At 43.0% G+C, this 21,974-nt stretch overlaps 3 protein-coding genes across 5 annotated transcripts in view; all 3 read right to left on the reverse strand.

The window, feature by feature from the left end:
* DPF3 (double PHD fingers 3) overlaps nt 1-13,464 on the reverse strand; it is a 48,333-nt gene extending 34,869 nt beyond the window's left edge. For all 3 annotated transcript variants that reach the window (XM_053474667.1, XM_053474666.1, XM_053474665.1), the window contains exon 1: nt 13,404-13,464. In XM_053474667.1, coding sequence (XP_053330642.1) covers nt 13,404-13,435 — 32 coding nt within the window. In that variant the 5' untranslated portion in view covers nt 13,436-13,464. The remainder of the gene's footprint in view (nt 1-13,403) is intronic.
* Nucleotides 13,465-17,459: 3,995 nt separating this feature from the next.
* Nucleotides 17,460-18,380, reverse strand: LOC128504319 (olfactory receptor 5V1-like). Its single transcript, XM_053474352.1, has one exon. It carries the CDS (start codon nt 18,378-18,380, stop codon nt 17,460-17,462), a length of 921 nt encoding a protein of 306 aa, XP_053330327.1.
* A 2,213-nt stretch (nt 18,381-20,593) lies between these two features.
* On the reverse strand, nt 20,594-21,538 carry LOC128504320 (olfactory receptor 490-like). The gene has a single exon (XM_053474353.1). The coding sequence runs from the start codon at nt 21,536-21,538 to the stop codon at nt 20,594-20,596; it is 945 nt and encodes a 314-aa protein (XP_053330328.1).
* Between the last annotated feature and the right edge of the window lie 436 nt (nt 21,539-21,974).

A 21,974-nucleotide genomic window follows, 5' to 3' on the forward strand; every position in this document is an offset into this window, starting at 1 on the left:
GTAAATGTATAGTGCCAGGGTCAGTATGTCTTCTGTATTGTAGTGCCAGATTCAGTGTGTATCTGTCCATAGGGTTAGGGTGTGTAATTATATATACAGTGCTAGCCACTGTGTCTGTCTGTGTGCGCATGTGTATAAGAGTGTGGTGCTAGCGTGTATGGTGTTGTTTATGTTACAGTATGGCATTAGCATGAGTTTGCATGTCAGCATGTGTGTACATAAGTGTAGCATGTTAGCGCCTTTGTGTTACTGTAAGGTGTTAGTGTGTGTCTGTTACTGTATGTCAGAGCGTAAATGTATGTGTATGGCAAGGTTTGACAAACCCCAGGCACCAAGAAAATAAAGCCATGAGTAGGGAAGAAAAAAAAAAGCTGGCTAACTTTTTTGGCTAGCTCCCGAGCCAAACCAAATTTGTTATATATGATCACAGCAGTGTCGCAAAGGAAGGACTCAGCTCCAGCCTGTGTGACCTTGATATTTTGCAAAAACCCTGAGAGTTCCGGACTATGGTTCCACACAAGGACAACACAAATTTTTCCCCAACAGGACTTTCCCATTAAGATAAGTCACTCTCAGGCGTGCAGGTTTTCCTTACAAACTCAACTCAGCTGCATCCATGCTTTAGTAAAGAGACCCCACAGCAGACCACATTTCTACATACGTTTGCATTGGTGGCAGTTCGGCCAAACTGGTGCATAAAGCTATGTTCTCTCTTGATTGTGCTATGAGAAGAAGCACGTCAGGAGACAGAAAGCACAGAACACAGCTGGAGCTTTGTTCCATGGTGGAATAAAAATGATGCCCCTGCTAATATGCTCAGTAATTAAATTACGACACCCATGCAAAAACTCTTTGCCTTTGGTTTCCACTACAAAAAAGGGAGTTAAAACCATCAAAAGTATATATGCCCTTGTGAAAAGCTACACTTTTCACAAGAGCCTTTATTCTTTGTGGAATCTCACACATTATTCCACAAAACTACTTGTTGTCGCCTGTGACGGATCGTCCTGGGCCCATAGTCAATAGGGAGGAGGCTGGCAGTCAGGCTTCTCCAGTGGCCCCAGTGATGGAGGCTTCCGTCACATCGCCGTTCTCCCTTTTTGCTATTGCTTGGCTCACCTCGCTCCTCTAACCTGCTCTGCATCAGCAAACAAGGTGGTGGTGGCTGCTGCAGCTCTCCAGGGCTTCCAGCCGCTCTGACAGAGCAATTAATTTCCTTCTCTTGAGGTTAGCTGGGAGGTTAGACAACTGCCTCTACCCATCACTCAGAAGTCGCACTCCCTCCTGTGCCAACAGAGAATGTATTGGACACGTATCCCTTTAATATTAACACCTTCTACCCCGAAGCGTGGCTAGATTTGTCAGCGAGCGAGACAAAGCTGCTGTTTATGTATACGTTTGGTGCTTCAATGGGTATTCAAAACAACTCATCGTCTTACATCTTTAATAAGTCATAGCTGTTGCTTGATATTGCTGCTTTCTACTGAACGTTTAGTTTGGTTGTAATATTAAGAGTAGTATTCGAAGAATTCTGGATATAATTAAATAAAAAAATGGGAGTCCTTAGTCGGAAACTGGCAGGAGAATCGGACAGCGGACGGTGGGTTGGTATGTTGCAGCTTTGGAGTTGCAGCTTCTCCTATGTGACACAACATGTATTCTCCAAGCCTTCTGAACTCCTAGAAAAAAGGGACTGTGCCTTCTTAGAGGACACTTGGGACATATGCACTAGAAGTCAACAGAGTCATGTAATTCTTACAGCATAACAAATAATCACTGGTGTGATAATGATCAGTGGCTTCTCATTGTGGAAGCTTCTGGGTAAAGGGCATGCAGATCTGTTCAAACAGAAGGCGTGTATAGCCTATGCGTTCCTCTCCCATCTGGATTGTCGTGTATTGAGGGTAAAGGAAAATAATGACGTTGGGTGTCACCACCCCAGATCAAATGAGGTCAGTAAGAAATGAGGACACAGAGGGGTGCCAGCCATATGAACACTGAAAGCGGATGAAATTGGACTCCTGGCTTCATATCTGCCCCTGGGCTGCCTTGTCTAGACTCTGAAGGGTAAATTAAGGACCGAGAGGTGCCCCAATTGCCTTAATGTTCTGAACCTTGGATGGCTTACAGACAAAGCCTCTGGAGATCTACAAACATAAAATAGAGTATCGGCAGATCAGACCCATTCCATTCATCTATTACCCTTTCTCCTGAGTAAAGACTCAGACCTTAATCAGTCTTTGGAGCCATATGCCTATGCATGTTTAAATTCCCTCACTGTATTAGCCTCTACCACTTCTACTGGGAGAGTGTCCCATTTATCTACCACCCTCTCAGCAAAGTATTAATGTAAGCATTACTACCAATCGGTATGAATCAAAAGAATTTTAAAAAGTGAAAAATTTAATGAGAAATAAAATAAAAAATGTACTTTAATAAAATGTATTTTTACGTATCCAGCAGGGGTGTTTAGATAATGTCTCTAATGATTTATATGAACGTACGGGCAGCGTAGAGCAAAAAAAAAATAGCTACGTGGATAACGTGCAGCTTTCACAGGCGGCGGTGGCCCTCTGTATAAACCATTTATCTCTACCTTGAACTGGCAAAGCGACAGAACAAAGCATAGCTTGGGCTTTGAGCTCAACACAGTTTATATAATTCATGCTTTTCGCCTCGTAAACTAGTGTACTATAAAATTTCTGTCCGATACCCAACAGTAAATTAAGAAAGAAAGAAAGGAAAAAAAATTGGGGACTTTCGCTCCAATGTTAAGAAATAAAAATTGTTTTATAGAATAGAATTTTCAATTGTAATAACTTTATGCATAGAATCTGCACACTTTATACACCGTGTGTGTGTGTTCAAGGGTTTAATGCTATGTTATCTTTATTACCGTCATCATTCTACTACTTAAAAGGACTTAAAAACGGTAAAACACCAATGAAAAGTGTTTCCTTCACCATACCAGAACTAGCCACAGGATTTCAACCTTGTTGTGACTACACCAGGCGAGTCCGGAGAAGATAAGAAAACAAAATGTAAATTTCCGTTCCGTGGGAACCGTGATGAGATACAGGAGTCAGTCATTCACATGTTAACTTGAAAAGCAGATTACAGCAAATCACAGTAAGTAAAGCAATCAAATAGTATCATAAGGAACTGAGATTTGTAACTTATTTGAAGCAAAATTCTGGAGAAAAATATCATAATATTAGGTGGTGGTAGTAGACAGTGTTGGCACACTCAGACATCCATGCTCACACACAAGCACCCATGCTTACGCACACTTATACATACACACCCATGCACGCTCAGACATCCATGCCCACACACAAGCACCCATGCTTACGCACACTTATACATACACACCCATTCCCATGCACGCTCAGACATCCATGCTCACACACAGACACTTACGCACACTTATACATAGACATGCAAGCAGGAGACCAGAGGTAAGAAACAAAAACACACTCATGCAACAAGCCATTAGCAGAATTGGCAACCTGAACACGGCCAGGCGGATCTAAGTTTGCAAGACAGTTCGATATCCAAGTTTGGTGAGATAGTTCGATAGGTACCAAGGTGAAGGAGCACCAGCCAAGAGTCAAGCTTTGAAATCCAACAGAACAAACAACGGATACAAAGTCAGCGTTAGGTCGTTAAATTGGCCAATAATATCCAACTAACGACTGGGCACCTTGAGAAACACCGTTTAAGGAACATCTCCTGTTGTACATTACACAATGCTTGGGTTCCACACGTCCAATGCCTTTCTCCCTAAATCGCAGTGGCAGCCAGCAAGACAATCATATTGCTCATATTACAGCAAAGACTCAAACGGGACGATGGTTCTTATGAGAATAATATCATGTTTAGATTACATCAGCGCTTTTAGTAGTGTTGCCCATTCATGGGAGGTGGGTTTTCCCCCCCCCGATATTAAAAAAAGTTACCAAATTCATATACTTTTCAGTTTAAAAAGCCTCATGCTTTGCTGAAGACAGCTCATTATAGAATAGGTGGGAGTTTGCCACAAGATAGAAAGTATGGCGGCGTTCCACGGTTCGATAACTGTGCATTATAGATGAGCTGGCTTTATTAGTATGGTGCATACTTATTTAACCATTTTAATGCCAAATGTATAGCACATCTATAAAAAGGAAGCTTTTCATTGGTTGAATTTTTCATTACCCCTATTGTAACTGGTTAAATGAGTGACAGAGATGGATTGGGAGTTCCAAACCTACAAAGGGTTGTTGAATACTCACAGCAAAGCTTGGTTTAGATCAAAATAGTTATATAAAAAAAATAGCAATATTCTAAAACCCTAACCTTGAGATGGCCGGAACATAACACTGTGCTCCTGGCGCAGCTGGGATACCCTTGAAGGCATTCCTTCAGATAAAGTCAATGCCATCCCTAAAGGGAAATGTCCACTGGGAATGGAAATTTGGCATCACTGGTTCCCATGGGACTGTAGCGTAGCTGGAAAAAAAATGGCTTGGAGTGATACATTAAATGCTGTGATTCTTATACACTGAAGATCAGATGCAGAATTCTATAGGTCTCAATGACTGCACCATAGACAGTTCTTCCAACCCTGTCCAATGAATCTTCTATAACCAGAAGACTGGGAATAATTGCCTTCAGGGCCGCTTTATAACTAAGAGGCATACCTGGGAACTCTCTAAAGGAGTAGACGCTGAGACTCTATGTAATATTACTCTTTAGTAGCCCATCGTGAAGATTATATGCAGTGACTTGCCAAATGGTCTTCATGGAAACCATGACTCGTCATTATAAAGATACACTTAATTGAGCCACCTGCATTCAAGCAGGGATATCACCCATAACATACTGCAAAAGCACCAATTGGGTGATTTATGATCACAGCAGTGTAGAATAGGAAGGGGTCAGCTCCAGACGGTGTGACCCAGAGAATCTGCCCCTTCATTGGGGCAAAAACGCTGAAAATTCCCAGTTATGCTAATGGAGTCCTAAGGGGCCCAAGAGACAGCTGCCCCTAAAGCTAGGTCAAGACAGATACCCTTTTCGCACCACCTTAAGATGGCCCTGATTGTCTGCCTACCAGCCCCAATCAAACGGGTAGCCTGATGCCACTTTTAACTTAAAAACACACAGCCAACCTGTGATAAACGAGCACTGAGAGCAGTATAACTCCCATTACAATAAGCCAGGAGAGTTTAAGGGAAAGTGTGGACCTGCAACAGCCACAGAATAAGCAGCAACCCTTTGATTTTTTTTTAGATTACAAGCCCTGTACGCAGCCATAAACTGCCAGGTGATAAAAGTCAGACGTTAATTACGCAGACGTGACTCAGGTGTGGAAAGGCAACATAACATGACTTTATACTTCTTAACACTGGAGCTTAATAAAAAAAAAATCCATTTTAAAAAGTAAAAAAGTTACTAGAAACAAAGTTTTATATGTTTACAATCTCAAAACTAAGACATAATAAACAACAACATAATAAATAAAAGATAACCGAAAAAAAGCAGGGTTTGTACAAAATCACACTATTTTCGCGTAGGAATTCTAAATATTTTCGTGTTTTTATACAAATACTCATTAACGGCGACTGGTACGATCGAGTGCGTATCAAAAGGCGAATTTCACCTACACAACAAAGAAGAATCGGGGCCCCAGCTGTACAGATACATTCCGAGAGGATATTTAACGATCCTTAATTGAGGAATCGTGTGATGCATTGCTGGGGTGGGCATTTCATTCGCTGTCGGAGAATTCTCGTTCTCAAACTGCAGGATCGCTTTTCAGGAGCCAAGTAAAGGTACAAATGTATAAGTAATGAGCTCTCTAGATGGCCTTTGTTTCATCGTCTTTTGTTTGCTGAGAAGAGGGTCAAGCTAACCTCATTAAGGCTATTTTGATAATAAAATATATATATATACACATGTATATAAAATAATAAATATTCCCTATTTATATATACAATAAAATTGAATAATTAAAATATCTATATATATATATATATATATCAATGCTTCTCACTGCCTCTCCATGAGGTTGTAAGGGACACAAACCATAAATAAAACTATTATTAAATAAAGACATACACATTGACTTGGATGAATCAGGCCGTGGCTTTTATTTAGTTTCACAAATACCGTATTGGCTCGGATATAGGCCGCCCCCGTATATAGGCCGCACCCTAAAAGTTTGGTGCTTTTTTAAAGAAAAAGTTTTTTTTCTTTAAAAAAGCACCAAAAAAAACATGCTGCCACTGTCCTCCCCCCGAGATATGCTGCCACTGTCCTCCCTCCCCGAGATACGCTGCCACTGTCCTCCCTCCCCGAGATACGCTGCCGCTGTCCTCCCTCCCCGCGATACGCTGCCGCTGTCCTCCCTCCCCGCGATACGCTGCCGCTGTCCTCCCTCCCCGCGATACGCTGCCGCTGTCCTCCCTCCCCGCGATCCGCTGCCCTCCCTCCCCGAGATCCGCTGCCCTCCCTCCCCGAGATCCGCTGCCCTCCCTCCCCGAGATCCGCTGCCGCTGTCCTCCCTCCCCGCGATACGCTGCCGCTGTCCTCCTCTGCCCCCCCTCCTCGACTTACCGGAGCAGACTCCCGGGTGTCTTCAGGGCCGGCGAGGGACATCTACGCAATACGCGTATGCAACTTCCGGTACCGTTACCGGAAGTTGCATTTGCGTATTGCGTAAATGTCTCCCGCCGGCCCCGCAAGACACCCGGGAGTCTGCTCCGGTAAGTCGGGGGTGGGCAGAGGTAAAACGCTTAGATAACCTCCCGTGCCGGCACCCCCCCCCCCCCCCCCGTGGAAAGTGCTGGCAGGGGAGGCTGTCTGAGCGTATCGGGGAGAAGGATGCAGGTCCCCTGCACCGCTGCGGGGGATCTGTATCTTAACCCCGCTGCCTGCCCGGCGCCCGGGACTGCATGTCCCGGGCGTCGGGCGCTAGACCCCGAATATAGGCCGCACCCCCACTTTAAAAACTTAAAGTGGGGGAAAAAAGTGCGGCCTATATTCGAGCCAATACGGTATAACAACAACCATAAACTGTAACTTTTTCAACTCTGTCACCAATGTAACCTAAATAAACACAAGCCCTTGGCACAAGCCCAGAGCACCATATAAACACTTAACCCATGCCAACCGCCCTGTAAGCCAGCCAGCATATCAATTCACAGTTCACCCATATTACAGGGCAACTTTACCCCGATAAAAGCCACGACAAATAAAATAAAAAATAAGGGTGGGTGGGAGGGCGCATTTTCATCAACTCTTCCATGTTGATTCTTCGGCTCACCGCTTCGCTACCGCTCACCAGACTCTACGGTCAGTGCAGTAATCGCTCAGCGGATCGCCAGGTAAGTGACAAAGCTCCTCATAACGCACCTATTTATAGGTGCAATTCCCGCCTTTTAGCGCAGCGCGAGGCACCCGCGCGGGCACCCCAGGGTAGCACGAGCCACTCACAAAAGAGCGGCAAAGCGCTAGCGCAAGCGCAGAAGAATTTAAAGTTATATAACCTATTTTTTTTTTTTTATATAACAGCTAACCTGACCTTTACATGACCTGTCTAACCTAACCAGTCACACAATGCATTAACCCTAACTCGTCCCCACAACCTCATGTCAGCCTGCCCTATTCGTTCAGGCTTTATCATTGTATTGCAACAAACAAGGAGGGCCCGCTTACTAAATGGAGAAGTCTACAGAGCAGATGAGTTCCGAGCACATCTCCCTGCATGTGTTATACACTGAACAGGGGTCGGAAAATCACTCCCATTAATTTCCACGAGGACACTTTCTTGCCACCGATTCGCTCGTTCAATTGTCAGCCCGTGGAAGAGGAGGAGGACAGCTGCAGCAGCAAGGATGCAGCTTCTACATCAAGTACTCACTGAGTACTCTCACATGTATTCTTCTTCAGTTTGGCTTTCAGGGACATAATGCATTGCAGTCCAACTGGTAGAAGACCACATGCCCTTTAATTTATATAAAGAGGTAGTAGATACCTGGAATAGACTTCCAGTAGAAATAAAAAAGGTGGACACAGTAAAGGAATTCAAGAACGCTATACACACACATATATTATATATATACCTACATACATACACAAAGCTTCAGAATGTAGTTGGTGGTTACAAGCTACAAGCAGCAGGAAGAATGTTACTGTTATTAGTCATGTGGATAGGATGTTACCTAACCACCCAACTGCAACCTCATAACGCATCAACCATTTACAGGAAACCCACACTAACGTGCACCTGGCGTACAGATAGATACATAGAAGAGGTGGTCGGCACCTCCAGGCGATGGACATTTAAACCGTAGTCATAGCCTGTTCCTGGGTTTTAGTGACTGGCGTCCTCCACCCCCAATGGCGGATAGTCAATGGGACAATAAGGGAAGAGAGACCCCAAAGAGTACTTCATATTCATAGTTATATTATTACACCTCTCAACACTAAAAGTGAAGAACATCTAAGGTCCTACAAAAAGGTGGACATCAGGGGAAGAAGCAGATGAGAAGAAAAGATGGATCGTCATTCCAAAACAGGGACACTTGGGAGGTATCATATCTAGAGATACAACTTCTGCCAAAATACTAATTGGATTACAAGTTGGACTTAGAAGCCGTAGACAAGCCACGGCAGAAGAGGTTTGCTTATTGAAGTCTATTCTGAAATGTGTGGTTCCAGAACGCGTTGTTAGGTGTCTTCAGATGCCCAGACAAGCCGCTCGCCCACACAGGAAGCAAACCTCAGATTAGTTTATCGCAAAAGCTCGTTTAGTAGCGATTAGAGCCGGGTGAAAGTTTGCAAATCCAACAGGAGTTACCACGTTAAGGTCTCTATGGCTACTCCCATAGAAGCACCAACAAGCCTAAAAGGGGTGCTTTTTGCCTTACACTCATTATCAGTTAATAGATCAACCATGGAAGGTTGTGCACTTAAAGGGTTAAAAGAAATGGATTTCTGTAAAAGTCACATAAGGTCTCTTTTTCAGAAGTCACTCTGTGGTCCAACCACCATGATATTTAGGGCAACTCTGGAAGAAGGAGGGCATCAGGGGAAGAAAGTGTGGCAGACATGGGAATGCAACATTTACTCGACTATCCGGTACGCCTGAAACACGCTGAACCCTCCTTCGGCTTTCGTTAAACTACAACTCCCATCATGCTTAGCCAGCACTAATGACATCACTCAAGAGCTACAAAAACCCACATCCCAGTCTGAATTATGGCCTATGCTTCCCATTTGTCCGCTAATAAAACTTTTATTGAAATATCTTCTAATTCACTTTAATTACAGGTATACGAGGCTGTGCTCTGGCTTTTGCTTTGTACTGCGGGGTGGGAACCCCAGCAATAAATAAAATGACTCCCTCGCCGTGTTCCAGAACAGAAGGAAGGATATAGAACAGACAGAACAAATTTCTGGCTCTTTTACCTACTTAAATGCTATAACCTCCATGAATATAATGGAAACATTTACCAAAAAACAATATCAATAAGTGTAACAATAACAAAAACAATAACAATAAAAGTTTATACACTGGAATATTGTCCAGCTTTATGTACCGAATGGGTATGTCCTTCTAAGAAGCTACAGATCAGTTTCCTATAGGGAAAACAAAATTATCTCCATGGACAAATGGGGCTCCTACACCCTAATAATAATATAATAAAGCGTAAAACACACCGGTATTGAAACATACATAAGGAGCTGGATTTTTATGGGCCTGCTACTGGTTTAATGAAAGAAGCCCTGGTAGAGAGCATTCTAAGAATATAGGAGTAGGCTCTTAAGCCACCTCTGATATCTCATATCTCACTTTGGTTAATGGGATGGGCTGCTGTAGGCGCGAAGCTACGGCCAAGGCAAACACTGCTGCTCGGCCCAGTAGGGCATGTTTCCTTTACACCACCAAAAGCTCCCGTGTGGATGATGCGTGGAAGATGCACTAAAAGTCAGCAGATCCCTTTCTAGCCCGAGCACAGCAGAAGAACCAAAACATTGCATTACGATCTTTGAGGAATGAAGAAGAAGTATCCTGGAGCATTTGCGGAAATTTAAAGAAATTCAATAAAGAAAATTATTGGTTATGTTTATTTACAGTGTTTGCCTTAGTGTATGCTGACAATTAAAAAATGCCACCACAGCTGCCAAAGAGTGAAGCATTTGGCGAGGAAGGAACGTGAGAGGAACATTTCTCTTCATCCTTCCACATCCAGGCAACATAAGCCACCTCAGACATAGACCTGCATTGACCTGCAAGTTGGCTTCATGCTTGTTCTTGGTCGGTGTAACTTTAACAAGTATCCAAAGGGAATGGAACGTTTCTTAAAGGGTTTCCAAAATGAGCTCAAGTCTCCATATGAAAGAAAGCCCATGCAAAGTTGGTGAAGAAAGCCAACCACAGATACAAATTAGAGACCAATATTTCTCTTAATCCTTCCATGTCCATACGACACAGGCCACCTCAGACACCGATCTGCATTGATCAGAGCAGAACCGATAAGATGAGAATGTGAATGAGACCCATCTTCTAGCTGGGAACCAAGTAGAAACATACCTCCCCCCCCCAAACACACACCACCAAAAGTCATCCCTGGGCATTAATAGAGAGAATAGGCTTCTTGTTGGTTCTAGCCATTGGGTTTCCATTGAGTTTCTACAACGAGGTCAACTCTCAATGCGAAATGAAGCCAGTGCACGGTGTCCATGCAACAGAGGCTTTGGTATAAGAGAGATACAGAGTCAATAGGTCATGAGTATGAATAATATATAAGCAAATGTTTTGTAAAAATACACATGGGACACATCAAACACTTTATTGGCTAAAGCCACTCATTTCAGCAACAGACAGTGCTTAGCTTAACTCTTTATTTTATTTTTTTTGGAGAATGGTATAAACAATGGTGTAAACGTTTGCGCCTGTTATAAGTACATAGAATTGAAAAACATAGACAAAGTAACAAAATGCGTGCCACCGGAAAGCAAAACCTGAAAATCCCATTAAAATCAAAGTGAATTTTGGTTCATCTGCCAGAGCTTTCACAAACATATGGCTTACATCATAACTCTACAGCTTACAGAAAAATCAATTCTGCGATTCACCCAAAAATAAAAGGGATTCAATTATGATGTTACCATGCGTTGCAAGTTCAAAATCAGCAGTGACAGCAGCACACAATATTTGTTCCCACTATCAAGCCAAACACGCTTCGTGCCATAAATAAACCTCGCATCTCCTCAAATGTTTTCTTACTTGGAACGGGACCAGCAGCTCACACATTGTTTCACGTGACACGTAACATACCTGCATTTTACAAACACTTCATAAGAATAATTAGATACTGGGCCAATGGGGAGATCAAAACGTTGAAGACAAGGACAACTTTAGCTTATGAGTTTCTCCATGCGCCGGGCAGCCTAGACAACCTCTGCTTCTTCTGAATCGAAGAGCCTGGTTCTCCAAAGAGAACAGGAGATGGGAAACGGTTTACTAAACACAGTCTGGCAATTCCAATCTTATCTGCTCTCCAACAGCACAGACCATTCTGCCAAAGCAAATGCCAATCACGACCCATAGTTCCCCGCTCCCTTTAAAACTAGATCATCACCAGCCAAACACCCTCCTCTCCACGACAATAGCTATCTGGCAGGCTCACAATGTCAATGATAATAGGAAAAAAATCACAGTGGAAGCAGGATGATGGAACTCTACGTCCACGAAACCCAACGTAGGTTATAAGTCAAGGTACTGTAAGCCGAGGTGGAGAGTTGATGCCTCCTGTTGGTGTCAACTTTCACTCTGATGTCATCGTCGAATTGTATTACAATTTCACGCAATAAAAGGGCAAAGAAATCGGGTTTTACTCTAGGTCAATATATGAGCTATCAACGAGGACGAAACAAATCGGGTCAATAGAACACCAGCAAAACGCTCAGCCTCTTCAACGACAACGGAGAACTTCTAACCAACTAACGATCCTACTAACGATCCTTCCTAATAACCGTGAAGTCGTTCACCCTCATAGGAGCGTAATTTATAAAACGTCAAGGGCTGCGGCTGCTCGCCGGTTGGGGCAAGAAGAGACTTGAAAGGACAATAACCCCTTCAGTCCAAGAGTGTACCGCAGCCAACACAATACAACTTCATACCTCAAGGGGATAACAATGCCACCGACTAGTGGGTTTGATTACCCCGGACACTTCAAATTGTATTACAGAAAGTGTTTTATTGCCACCCCACGGAGGCTTGTTAAAAAAGAAGCTACCCAATAGATCTGCGTGGGATCGTAGCATCAGTCTGCAAGCTTAATCCTTGGTATACATCAGGGAGTCACCATGCTCTTTAATAAAAAAGATTTTTTTTTGGTGGAAGGGTGGAAGGGGTAATTCTACGCTTAAGATTACAGTAGAGTGGTTAAGGGGGCAGATTGCTAAAGTACAGGGTAGAAAATAACCATTTGCTAGGGCTCTATTGCCCTGATGATAAACAATGTGGCAAATTCCATTATAGGCTCTGAAACTATAGACTTGTGTTTTGCCGATTTTGGTGAACGGCGGACGAAGAACAAAAGTCCATTGATCGGACTGGCACCGGTGCATATAGGGGAGTAACGGGGGGTCCCATCCAAATCGATGTTTTTTTTTAGTGAGGCTGGAGGATATCCTCACTACCGATATGTAAGCTAAGTTTTGGACTCTCTACCTCCATTGCATTTTTCTCTAAGCCCTTAGAAAAGGGTTATTTTTCCGCCCCGTACTATAGCATATTACTGCAGAAAACAGCTAAATTCTGGCCATTCTTTACCTGAATAAATGACCTTGGACCCGGCAGACATTTGCATAGTCATATATTTAGGGGGAGTGAGGTCCTGTAATAGGATGCTGTGCGACCCCCCTGTGTGACACATAAGTGTGCAGGGGGGCTAAAAAAGACAGGCTCCGGGGTAGTGTGCAGGGGTGTGTGTGGATGTAAGGGTGCATTAGAGTGCGTGTGTGTTAGTGTGTGTGCGTGTGTGTAAATGTTTGTGTAGCAGTGCCTATGTTAGTTACAGGGAGAGAGAAGGGGCAGGGGGTGGCTACCCAGCTGTCCTGCCCTCCAGGGTGGCAGAAGGTGCCAGCTCTCCCTTTAAGAGGGTAAAAGGAAGGGTGGTATAGCCGGGCTTTTACCCACTCCGGCAACTTCCTGCACTCGGAGAGCTTAACACTTCACACCCTGTCACCCCACAACCCCACAGCTAGCCATGCAACATAACAAAAGAAACGCAAAGTCTCCTCAGACATAACGGCTGCCCCGCCGGGAGCGAGCCCTGTACGCGGTAGCCAGGGGGGCCAGCGTTAGTCTCCAGGTAAGTTTGGCTATAGCGCCCATTGGTACTCACGGTTTCAGGGGGTTGTGAATGACAGTCGCCATCTTGCTCCAGTGTAACAGTATATTGTCTGTCTCGGAGTTCCGAACGTTCCATGAGGGAGGGGGGGGTGAAAGGGGTGGAAAGAGCCGCCAGTCAGAACGCGAGCTACCGGCCTGGCAACCAATCGGAACCCAAGGAGGCGTGGCGTGGAGAGGGGTGTGCTGCTAGGTATTAGAGAGCTGTCAAAGCACCAGAGGTCACTCCCTCGGGTGGCCGGACAGAGCAGTCAGGGGAAGGGGGAGGGCGCTTAACCAGTTCGTGGCTGCTGGGGCAATATTTGGGCACTTTGCATGGGGGTGTCTGCAGGGCTGCACTGATGTGTGTCAGGTCCAAATGGCTGCTTGCTGTCTGGAGCTTTGCCACCTGATCACAGACCCTGCTGCATGTGCCCTGACATTTGCTTACATGCCCAGAATCTGCCCCCCTGTAGCTGCTTTATCTCTCAAACCAACCTTCCCCCCTCCAGCCCTCTCTAATTTCCTACTAGGGGATCTTTTGGCACTTGTGATAGATGAGATTACCCCCTCCCTCCCACCTCTGCCCCTGGTATTTCTCAGTGTCAGCTATTCTTCTGCAGTGCATTTAAAGGGACACTCCAGCCATCCCATACCCCTTACTGCATATGATAGCTGTGGGGTCCCTTTAAATTTAAAGTGATGTCACCCCTTTGCCATTACATGCACCCCCTCAGTTATTTGGCAGTGCATTTAAAGGGACACTCCAGCCATCAAATGCAGTTTAGTGCATATAATAGGCGAGAGGTCCCTTTAAATGTTCCTGGCGTCCCAATTGCAAATGCATTGGGGGTTCTGCAGGATTCCCGTCATATGCATCTCCCCCTTCGCCCTCCCACTGTTTTTTTTCTGTGCTGACGAGTGGCGTACTTACTGGGGTAATAGAAGTGTGCATGCTGATTGGCTGCAAAAAAAAAAATTACGTACTTTAATCTCTAGTTTTTGAGGTTTAAAAATGCATTTTGAGGTACTTAAGGGGTACTTCAATATTCATGCTTTGTTTAAATGGCTGCCAGGGACGCTGTCCCTTTAAGGTGACCGCAGTGCATTCCGGACCCCTGCTGCTTATCACTAAACCCTCTACACTGAAACTACAATCCGTCTGCCGGGGCCGGCCGTGTCCCTGCCCAGCCTTCCAAGGCAAACGCAGGGCTTTGGCAGATGCAGGTCGCAATCTCTGCTTGCGCCTGGGAAAGAAAAATTAAAAATAAAAGTAATTACCGGCCTCCTCCTGTGCATACGCGATTATTCGCATGGATTTTGGCAGCTTCCTGCTTTTAACCCACTTATCCCATGTTGGGTGAGGGAGTTGGGGAGCTCTTTGGCACGTGCGTAGTTAACCGCGAGCGGTCTCCAATGAGTGCAGCTGCTCCTGCTGGCACTGCGCGCGGTCACTGCAGCGGAAATCACGCCAATTACTGTTATTGCACTAAGGATGACGAGGAATACTTTAACCTGCTGATGGCTTCTCCCCTAATACCCCTGATTGCAGCCCTTTAAGGATGGGTGATGTCGCGGTGGCCCCGGCACTTTAAGACCAGCCGCCGCCTGATGACATAGGTGCCTCTGGATATGAGCGACATTTTCACGCTCATCTAGGGTGCAGCCAGGCATATTGCAGCCCCCCCATCTACTGCTTAGCATCATATAGGCTAAGCGAATGGCACTGTTGCCCGCTTTGCCAACGGGCATTTGCCCAGTGTTCCAGACGGCCAGTCTGGGATTTGCTATCCGGCACGACTGCGGACTTTTATCGTAAAGTTAAGGCTTTAGATTCCCAGAATGCATCCTGTTAATTACGTAATGACGTATGGCTGCTTTTGAAATTGAATGGTAAAGACCCCTTGGCCCCCAATAAAAAATTAGGCCGTGGACCAGACGGTTTTGGCCAAAAATAAAATTGTTTTCAATGCTTAAAACCTGCAAGATCTCATGGCTTCAGACCCCAATGCCATGTGCCAAAAGCGGAATAGAAAGGCCTTATTTTGAATTTGCAGAGGGTCTCATCAGAATTCCAAACCTGCAATCTTTATGATTTTGAGCAAAAAAAGGTTTAAAACTCAAAGATTTAGACTACTCTGCATCACAGCAGAAGTTGACCTTCCTGCTCCAAACCAGAGAAAGTGGCAGTGCACCTTTTGATTTTGGCAAAATATTATTATATTATTAAAATGTTCTAATATTTTTCTAAACTGAAGACCATACAGTTTTGGCCAAACATATTTTTTGGGGGGATTGCTTAAAACTTTTGGGACGTTAAGTCTTCGGACCCGTACGCTTCATTCCTTTGGTTGAACATGATATGGATGGCCTTGTTTGTAAGTGGAAAACGAGGAGACCCCGTTTGCCCCAACCTTGCAAAAAATAAAGCCCTCACACTGAATGACATGTTGTTTGAAAGCGTAAAGACACTTGGCCTTCGGGATAAGTTGAGTTGTGGCACCCTCTCATGGTCGGAAAAGAATAGTTCATAATAAACCTAATATTTGCTTGGTAGACCTAGATGATAGTAGAACTGGCATTGGGAGCAGCACGTATAAAGAAAAACACAATTAATTGCAATTAAAGGAAGAATATGTTGCTGATACAGGCAGCTTACTATTCATGATCCAAGAAAAGTTGGGTTCTACTCCATCTTGTGGTTAGAAACTTCTAATTCGCAATTCCCATTATATCAATTCTTGTAATTCTCTTATTCATAAAACCATTTTGTACCCGCAGCTGAGTTTAGCCCACTTGACCCCACAAACCTCAGTGCCCTCAGCGGTGAGCTTCTTCAGGAAAACCAGCCACCTCAACCCAAGAAAAGGAGAATAAGGACACGCGATGTCCACCTTCAGCACTCAGAATGCATTAACATACATACACATCCCAATATCAAGTGACCACGCTATATCCAAAAGGACATAGTCGATTCATTCAATAACGTTTCAATGAATGGACTTTATTCGGCCAGAAAGTGTGTTTGTTCTGGAAGTTGATAAACTTTCTTGGCGGGGATTATACCTGGCATACACGTGATATATGGCTATTCTAAGTCTTTGCTCTGAAAATTTTGCTTGTCAGAGGCAGAAAAAGTGAATATGGGTAATGGAGGGCCTCGATCATGTTATAGAGTAAGGGGTTCACGTTCTGAAAGTTGTATTGGTAAGCTAAAAAGCAAGGATTTAGGGAAGTCTATCTTCTGGAATCATATCTGGGAAGTGTTCTTCCATGGAACTCTCTGGGAGCTGAAGAAGTTCTGACCAAAGGAGGAAGGGGTTGCTGAACAAGGATGGGGCGTCTAAGGTTGTAATAGAGCGTCCCATAGTCATGGTCCTCCTGGTCTACTGACTTTTTTTCTCTCCCCTTTGGCAGAAGCTTTTACGTCTTTTCATGGGATGAGAGATCAAGTCAGTAGAGAAAAAGCCGGATATTGTTGCAGAAGCCACAGTAAGGCACGAGGTGAAGTAGCTCCTAACCAACAATTATATTTATAAAAGTAGATCGTTTTTGAAAAGAAGAAAATCATCATTTAGCCAGTTCCTTAAAGCCAAACCTGACGTGTTATCTGCACTATTAACCCCTTAAGGACAATGGGCGGTCCCAAAACCCATTGAAAACAATGCATTTTGAGTCCGTACATGTACTGGCTTTGTCACTAAGAGGTTAAACATGGTAAATCAAGTCAGATTAAATATAAAAGTATATATATTTTTTTGACTATGCTTCCTCCATAACATCCCTAGAAAATGTTCACACAAGACCACCACATACATGATACAGACGTTTAATGCAATCTCCTTTTGTATTTTGGAGTAAATGCGCCAAAACACAAATCATAAACTATACGGACAAAATAATTCTGGTGCTATAAGTGAAGCAGTCACCATGACGACTAATGGAACGCTCTTGCTGATGTGGTCCACATTCACCGGTATGGACCAGACTTTGGGCTTTCAACATAACCCCCGTAATTTGAAGTAGTTTGTGATACAAATGTGCTAATTATGTCTGCATAACTCGTCTCGCATTAAAATACGTATCTTTTGAATGCCACTCTTATCTCTTTGTTCCTCAGACTATATATGATAGGATTAAACAATGGAGTCACCACAGTGTAAAGCAAGGAGAGGACCTTGTTTGCATTCAAAGAATATCCACTGGAAGGAATGATATAGAGTGTGACCAGGGTCCCGTAAAAGATCGCAACAACGGTCAGGTGGGAGCTACAAGTGGAGAAGGTCTTTTGTCTCCCCGAGGTCGATGGAATTTTGAAGATGGCGTTAAAAATGCAGACATAGGTTATAACTATGATGATGGCTGGAAACAGTGTTATTGGTGTGCCAAGCAAGATATTTTCCAACCTTACGCTAAAGGTGTCTGAGCATGAAAGCTGTAGTAGAGGCAGAAGGTCACAGAAAAAGTGGTCGATAAAGTTTGGTCCACAGAAATCCAATTTACTTACCAAAATTACCGTTATGAACGAAATAATGAAACCTAATAACCAACAAGAAACCGCTAGCTGAAGACGGAGTTTGGCGACCATGATGGAATTATACTGCAATGGATTACAAATCGCCAGATACCGGTCATAGGACATCACCGTGAGAAGAAGACATTCTGCACCCAAAGAGATGCCAAAGAACTGAAGTTGGACAATACAAGCAGAAAGAGATACGGTTATTCCTTCCTTTAGTATGGCACAGAGCATATTGGGTACAATATTTGTGGTTAGTATAATGTCAGTCATGGAAAGATGTCCAAGGAAGAAGAACATGGGGTGCTTTAAGTTGGGACTAACAGTCACCAGGGTAACAATGGTGACATTTCCAGTTAATGTCAGGGTGTATAACATAAGAAACAGTAAGAAGTAGAAGATCTTAAAGTTGTGAAGTGCTTGGAATCCCAAAAGAACGATTTCCTTGACTGCGGTCTGATTTTCTCTGTTCATACCTGCTGGATGAGCCAAACCTCTCACTTTGTTTTAAGGTTTTCTATCAAAGTAATTATTTTGGAACTATTTAAATGGAACGTTGAGATGTGTGTTAAAACTTTCATCAATAATCAACGTCCTGTCCTAAAGTCTTCTCCATTCTTCTCGCCATACCTTTACAATTGCTGTCTGTACAGCAATCATCAATTTATCAGTAGGGGGTGGGGGGTTATAACTTAATAGGGAGGAATAATCATGCAGATACTGCAAATAGGAAGCTAAAATGACTGTTCTTATGGTATTCTCATCCATAAATAATCCATAAGCAACATTTATTTAGTGACTTGAATTCTAAAATGTTCGGAAAAATTGACGTGCGAAGGATACTCACCGTAGATGTAGCAGTTCACTGCATCAACTACTCCATCAAAACAAGATCTTTTTATTGCAGATATAAAGATCACAGGCAAGTGAGAGGTTTCGGTGATCTTAGATCTGCGCACAAAGCCGGAGATCACGATCTCTAAATAATTATTTGAGCTCGGTCAATTAACGTTTCCATTATCTCACTGGGCATCCATTTATGAGTTTCATGGGGCTCTATAACTGGAAATGCGAACATGATGGGAATAACTGGGAAAGGCCCTTGGGTATTGCCATCCAATTAGTGCTGAAGAGACACGGGTGATTTAGGAAATTCAGATTTTATAAAGTTTCTTTGACAAGTTGTTCTGAAACTTATGGAACTGTCAAAATAAACGTAATAAAATAAAAAGAAATAGCCTAAAAAAAAGAAGAACTAGCACTTCTCCATGAGTATTAAAATTCATTATGCCTGTATTCGAGATAAACAAACCCAAACTATTGTACACCTCCCAAGGGTCCCTGTTTTGGCGGGAAATTCCATCTTTTGCACAGACACCTCTTTCATCCTCAATGGCCCTCTCTTCCAAGAGCTCAGAATGTTTGCTTGGTGAGAGTCTATCGCAGGGTTCCACAATACTAAAAAAATTGTATTAATTAGTAAGTATATGGCAGACATTTTATTTATATATTAAATCGTACAAATAAAACACATTCTTCTCAATACAATTCATGTAGTTACAGAAATAACCATCAATGAAAAAAAGATACATGTTAGTAAAGCCGTCTCCACTGGTCACGTCTAATTTCTAAAAAGAGTTTCCGTCTGGCCAGATGACATGTTACACTTTGGTTGTCGGAATACCTGAGGTAGCCACAAACCAGACAGCTGAGCTAAAATGGGAGCTGCCCATGGGGCCAGCCAGGTTCTTCATACAAGGTCTGTCTGACTTGGGCCTGCTCGCGAAGACAGGAAGGTCACGTAACGCTATATAGCATGACCCTGGGACAATAGCGTGGCAGCTCATACATTCAGGCAGTACCGGATTAGGACCCTCTAGGGCAGGCATGTCCAAACTTTTTTTGAAGAGTGCCAGATTTGTTGAAGTGAACATGTGCGAGGGCCGACCATTTTCCCTGACATTCTTTGAACCATTAAAATTAAATGCAAATAAACTATTTTATGCAAAGTTTATTGAAAACGGCATACTTTTCATTTTGTGGCTTGGATGACAAATCTAAACAGGTGTTAAATCACTCTGCCTTTAATATCAAAAAACAGATCTATATTTGGGCAACTTATCTGGGGGGCCTTATCAGTCCGGAACGCGGGCCGCAATTGGCCCTCAGGCCGGACTTTGGACATGCCTGCTCTAGGGTCTCTATAGGCACATGATCCCTCCTAGTTAAAAATGTCATACAGAGAGACACCCTCTAATTGTCGAGTGCCTGGATTTTTTAAATATTTTTGCTCGTGTTTTTTTGTTTTCAGCTCACGTAATAAAGTCTACCCCAAAGTAATCTAAACAAATAGAAGAGCGTTTTTTACATTTTATTAAAGGTCTACTTCTTCAAGACAGATGTATGTAAGATACACATAAAAGTAGAAATAAAGGTTAGAACACAAAAATGGACACATGACAGGGACATGTCACGGACACATGACAGGAAACAGGCATCTGCATGCCTCTCCTCCACACCCCAACACAAACCTATTGTAATCCCTTAAATAGAATATAATAGACCTTCAATATACAGACAAAAACCACAATGTTAATCTAAATCAAAGGCATGATAGAATGTATAGATTACTCTCAATATCTTCTATATCTCAACCTCTCTGTCTGAGTCTGCCATCTATGTATATGTCATTTAAAGTCAGTGTTCCTCATCAGATGCAAATACTTGTTGAAGGCTACTCTAATCTCTTTGTTCCTCAAACTGTATATGACAGGATTAAACAACGGAGTTGCCACCGTGTAGATCAGAGAGAGGACCTTGTTTGCATTTAAAGAATGTCCGTCTGAAGGAATGACGTAGAGCGTGACCAACGACCCATAAAACATTCCGACGACGGCCAAGTGGGAGCTGCAGGTGGAGAAAGCTTTTTGTCTCCCGACGATGGATGGAATCTTAAGGATGGTGATGAAAATGTAGGTATATGTTAAAGAAATAATTAGAATAGGTAGAAGAGTAAGGGGTGTAGCAAGCAAAATATTTTCCAGTTGCACAAGAGAGATGTCTGAGCACGAAAGTTGTAGGAGAGGAACCAAATCACAGAAAAAATGATCAATGACATGAGGTCCACAGAACTTTAATTTACTTATAGGAATTGCGCTCACTAATGAAATTATAACGCTTGCTCCCCAGCAAAAGCTAACAAGCTGGTAACGTAGCTTGGCACCCATTATAGTGTTATAACGCAGTGGGTTACAAATAGCCAAGTACCGGTCATAGGCCATCACTGTCAGAAGAAGACATTCCGAGACTAACGATATAGCAAAGAATTGATATTGGATAATACAGCCAGAGACGGACATGGTTACTTCTCCCTTAAGTATGATGCATAACATGTTAGGGACAATATTCGTGGTCAATAACGTATCAGACAGCGAGAGGTGACTCAGAAAAAAAAACATTGGATGGCTTAGGTGTTGACTACACGACACCAAAAAAATAATCACCGCGTTTCCAGTCAATGTAAATGTATACAAGTTAAAGAATAACAGGAAATATGGTATCTTAAAGACATGGAACACTTTGAATCCCAAAAGGACTATTTCTTTGATGGCTGTTTGGTTTTCCGAATCCATTACCCGCTAACAAAATTAAGAATGTGTTGATTGGAAAATTTGAAAAACAAAAGATGACATTTGTTAAATTAGTAAACAGAATAACTTAAGACAGCTTGGGAAATAATAAAATGAAATGCTTGTTCACAAAAGGAATAGGAAAGATGTAGAATTAGTAGTTAAAAAAGACTTTGTAGGACATCCAAATACAATATTGTATTATAGATATATAATATATAATATCACCAATAAAATATGTTCAAACACTAAAGTTGTGGAGTTATATTGTGTTAAAAGGATAAAACTAAGAACTGTTGTGGTTTACGTAGGTTAGACAGGATTTGGTATCAATTTGTAAACCCGAGTGTGACATTCCGGGCAAAATAATCCAAGGTTGTCTTCTCAATGCTTCTTTTTCATTCACTATAGCTGAAGCTTTCCAGATTCTTCCTTTAAT

This window comes from Spea bombifrons, chromosome 9 (genome assembly GCF_027358695.1).
Source record: "Spea bombifrons isolate aSpeBom1 chromosome 9, aSpeBom1.2.pri, whole genome shotgun sequence".
Lineage (NCBI taxonomy): Eukaryota > Metazoa > Chordata > Amphibia > Anura > Pelobatidae > Spea > Spea bombifrons.

Excerpts from the sequence above, each read along its gene's own strand:
- LOC128504319 (XM_053474352.1), bottom strand. The coding sequence starts at position 18,380 with ATGAACAGAGAAAATCAGACCGCAGTCAAGGAAATCGTTCTTTTGGGA.
- LOC128504320 (XM_053474353.1), bottom strand. The coding sequence starts at position 21,538 with ATGGATTCGGAAAACCAAACAGCCATCAAAGAAATAGTCCTTTTGGGA.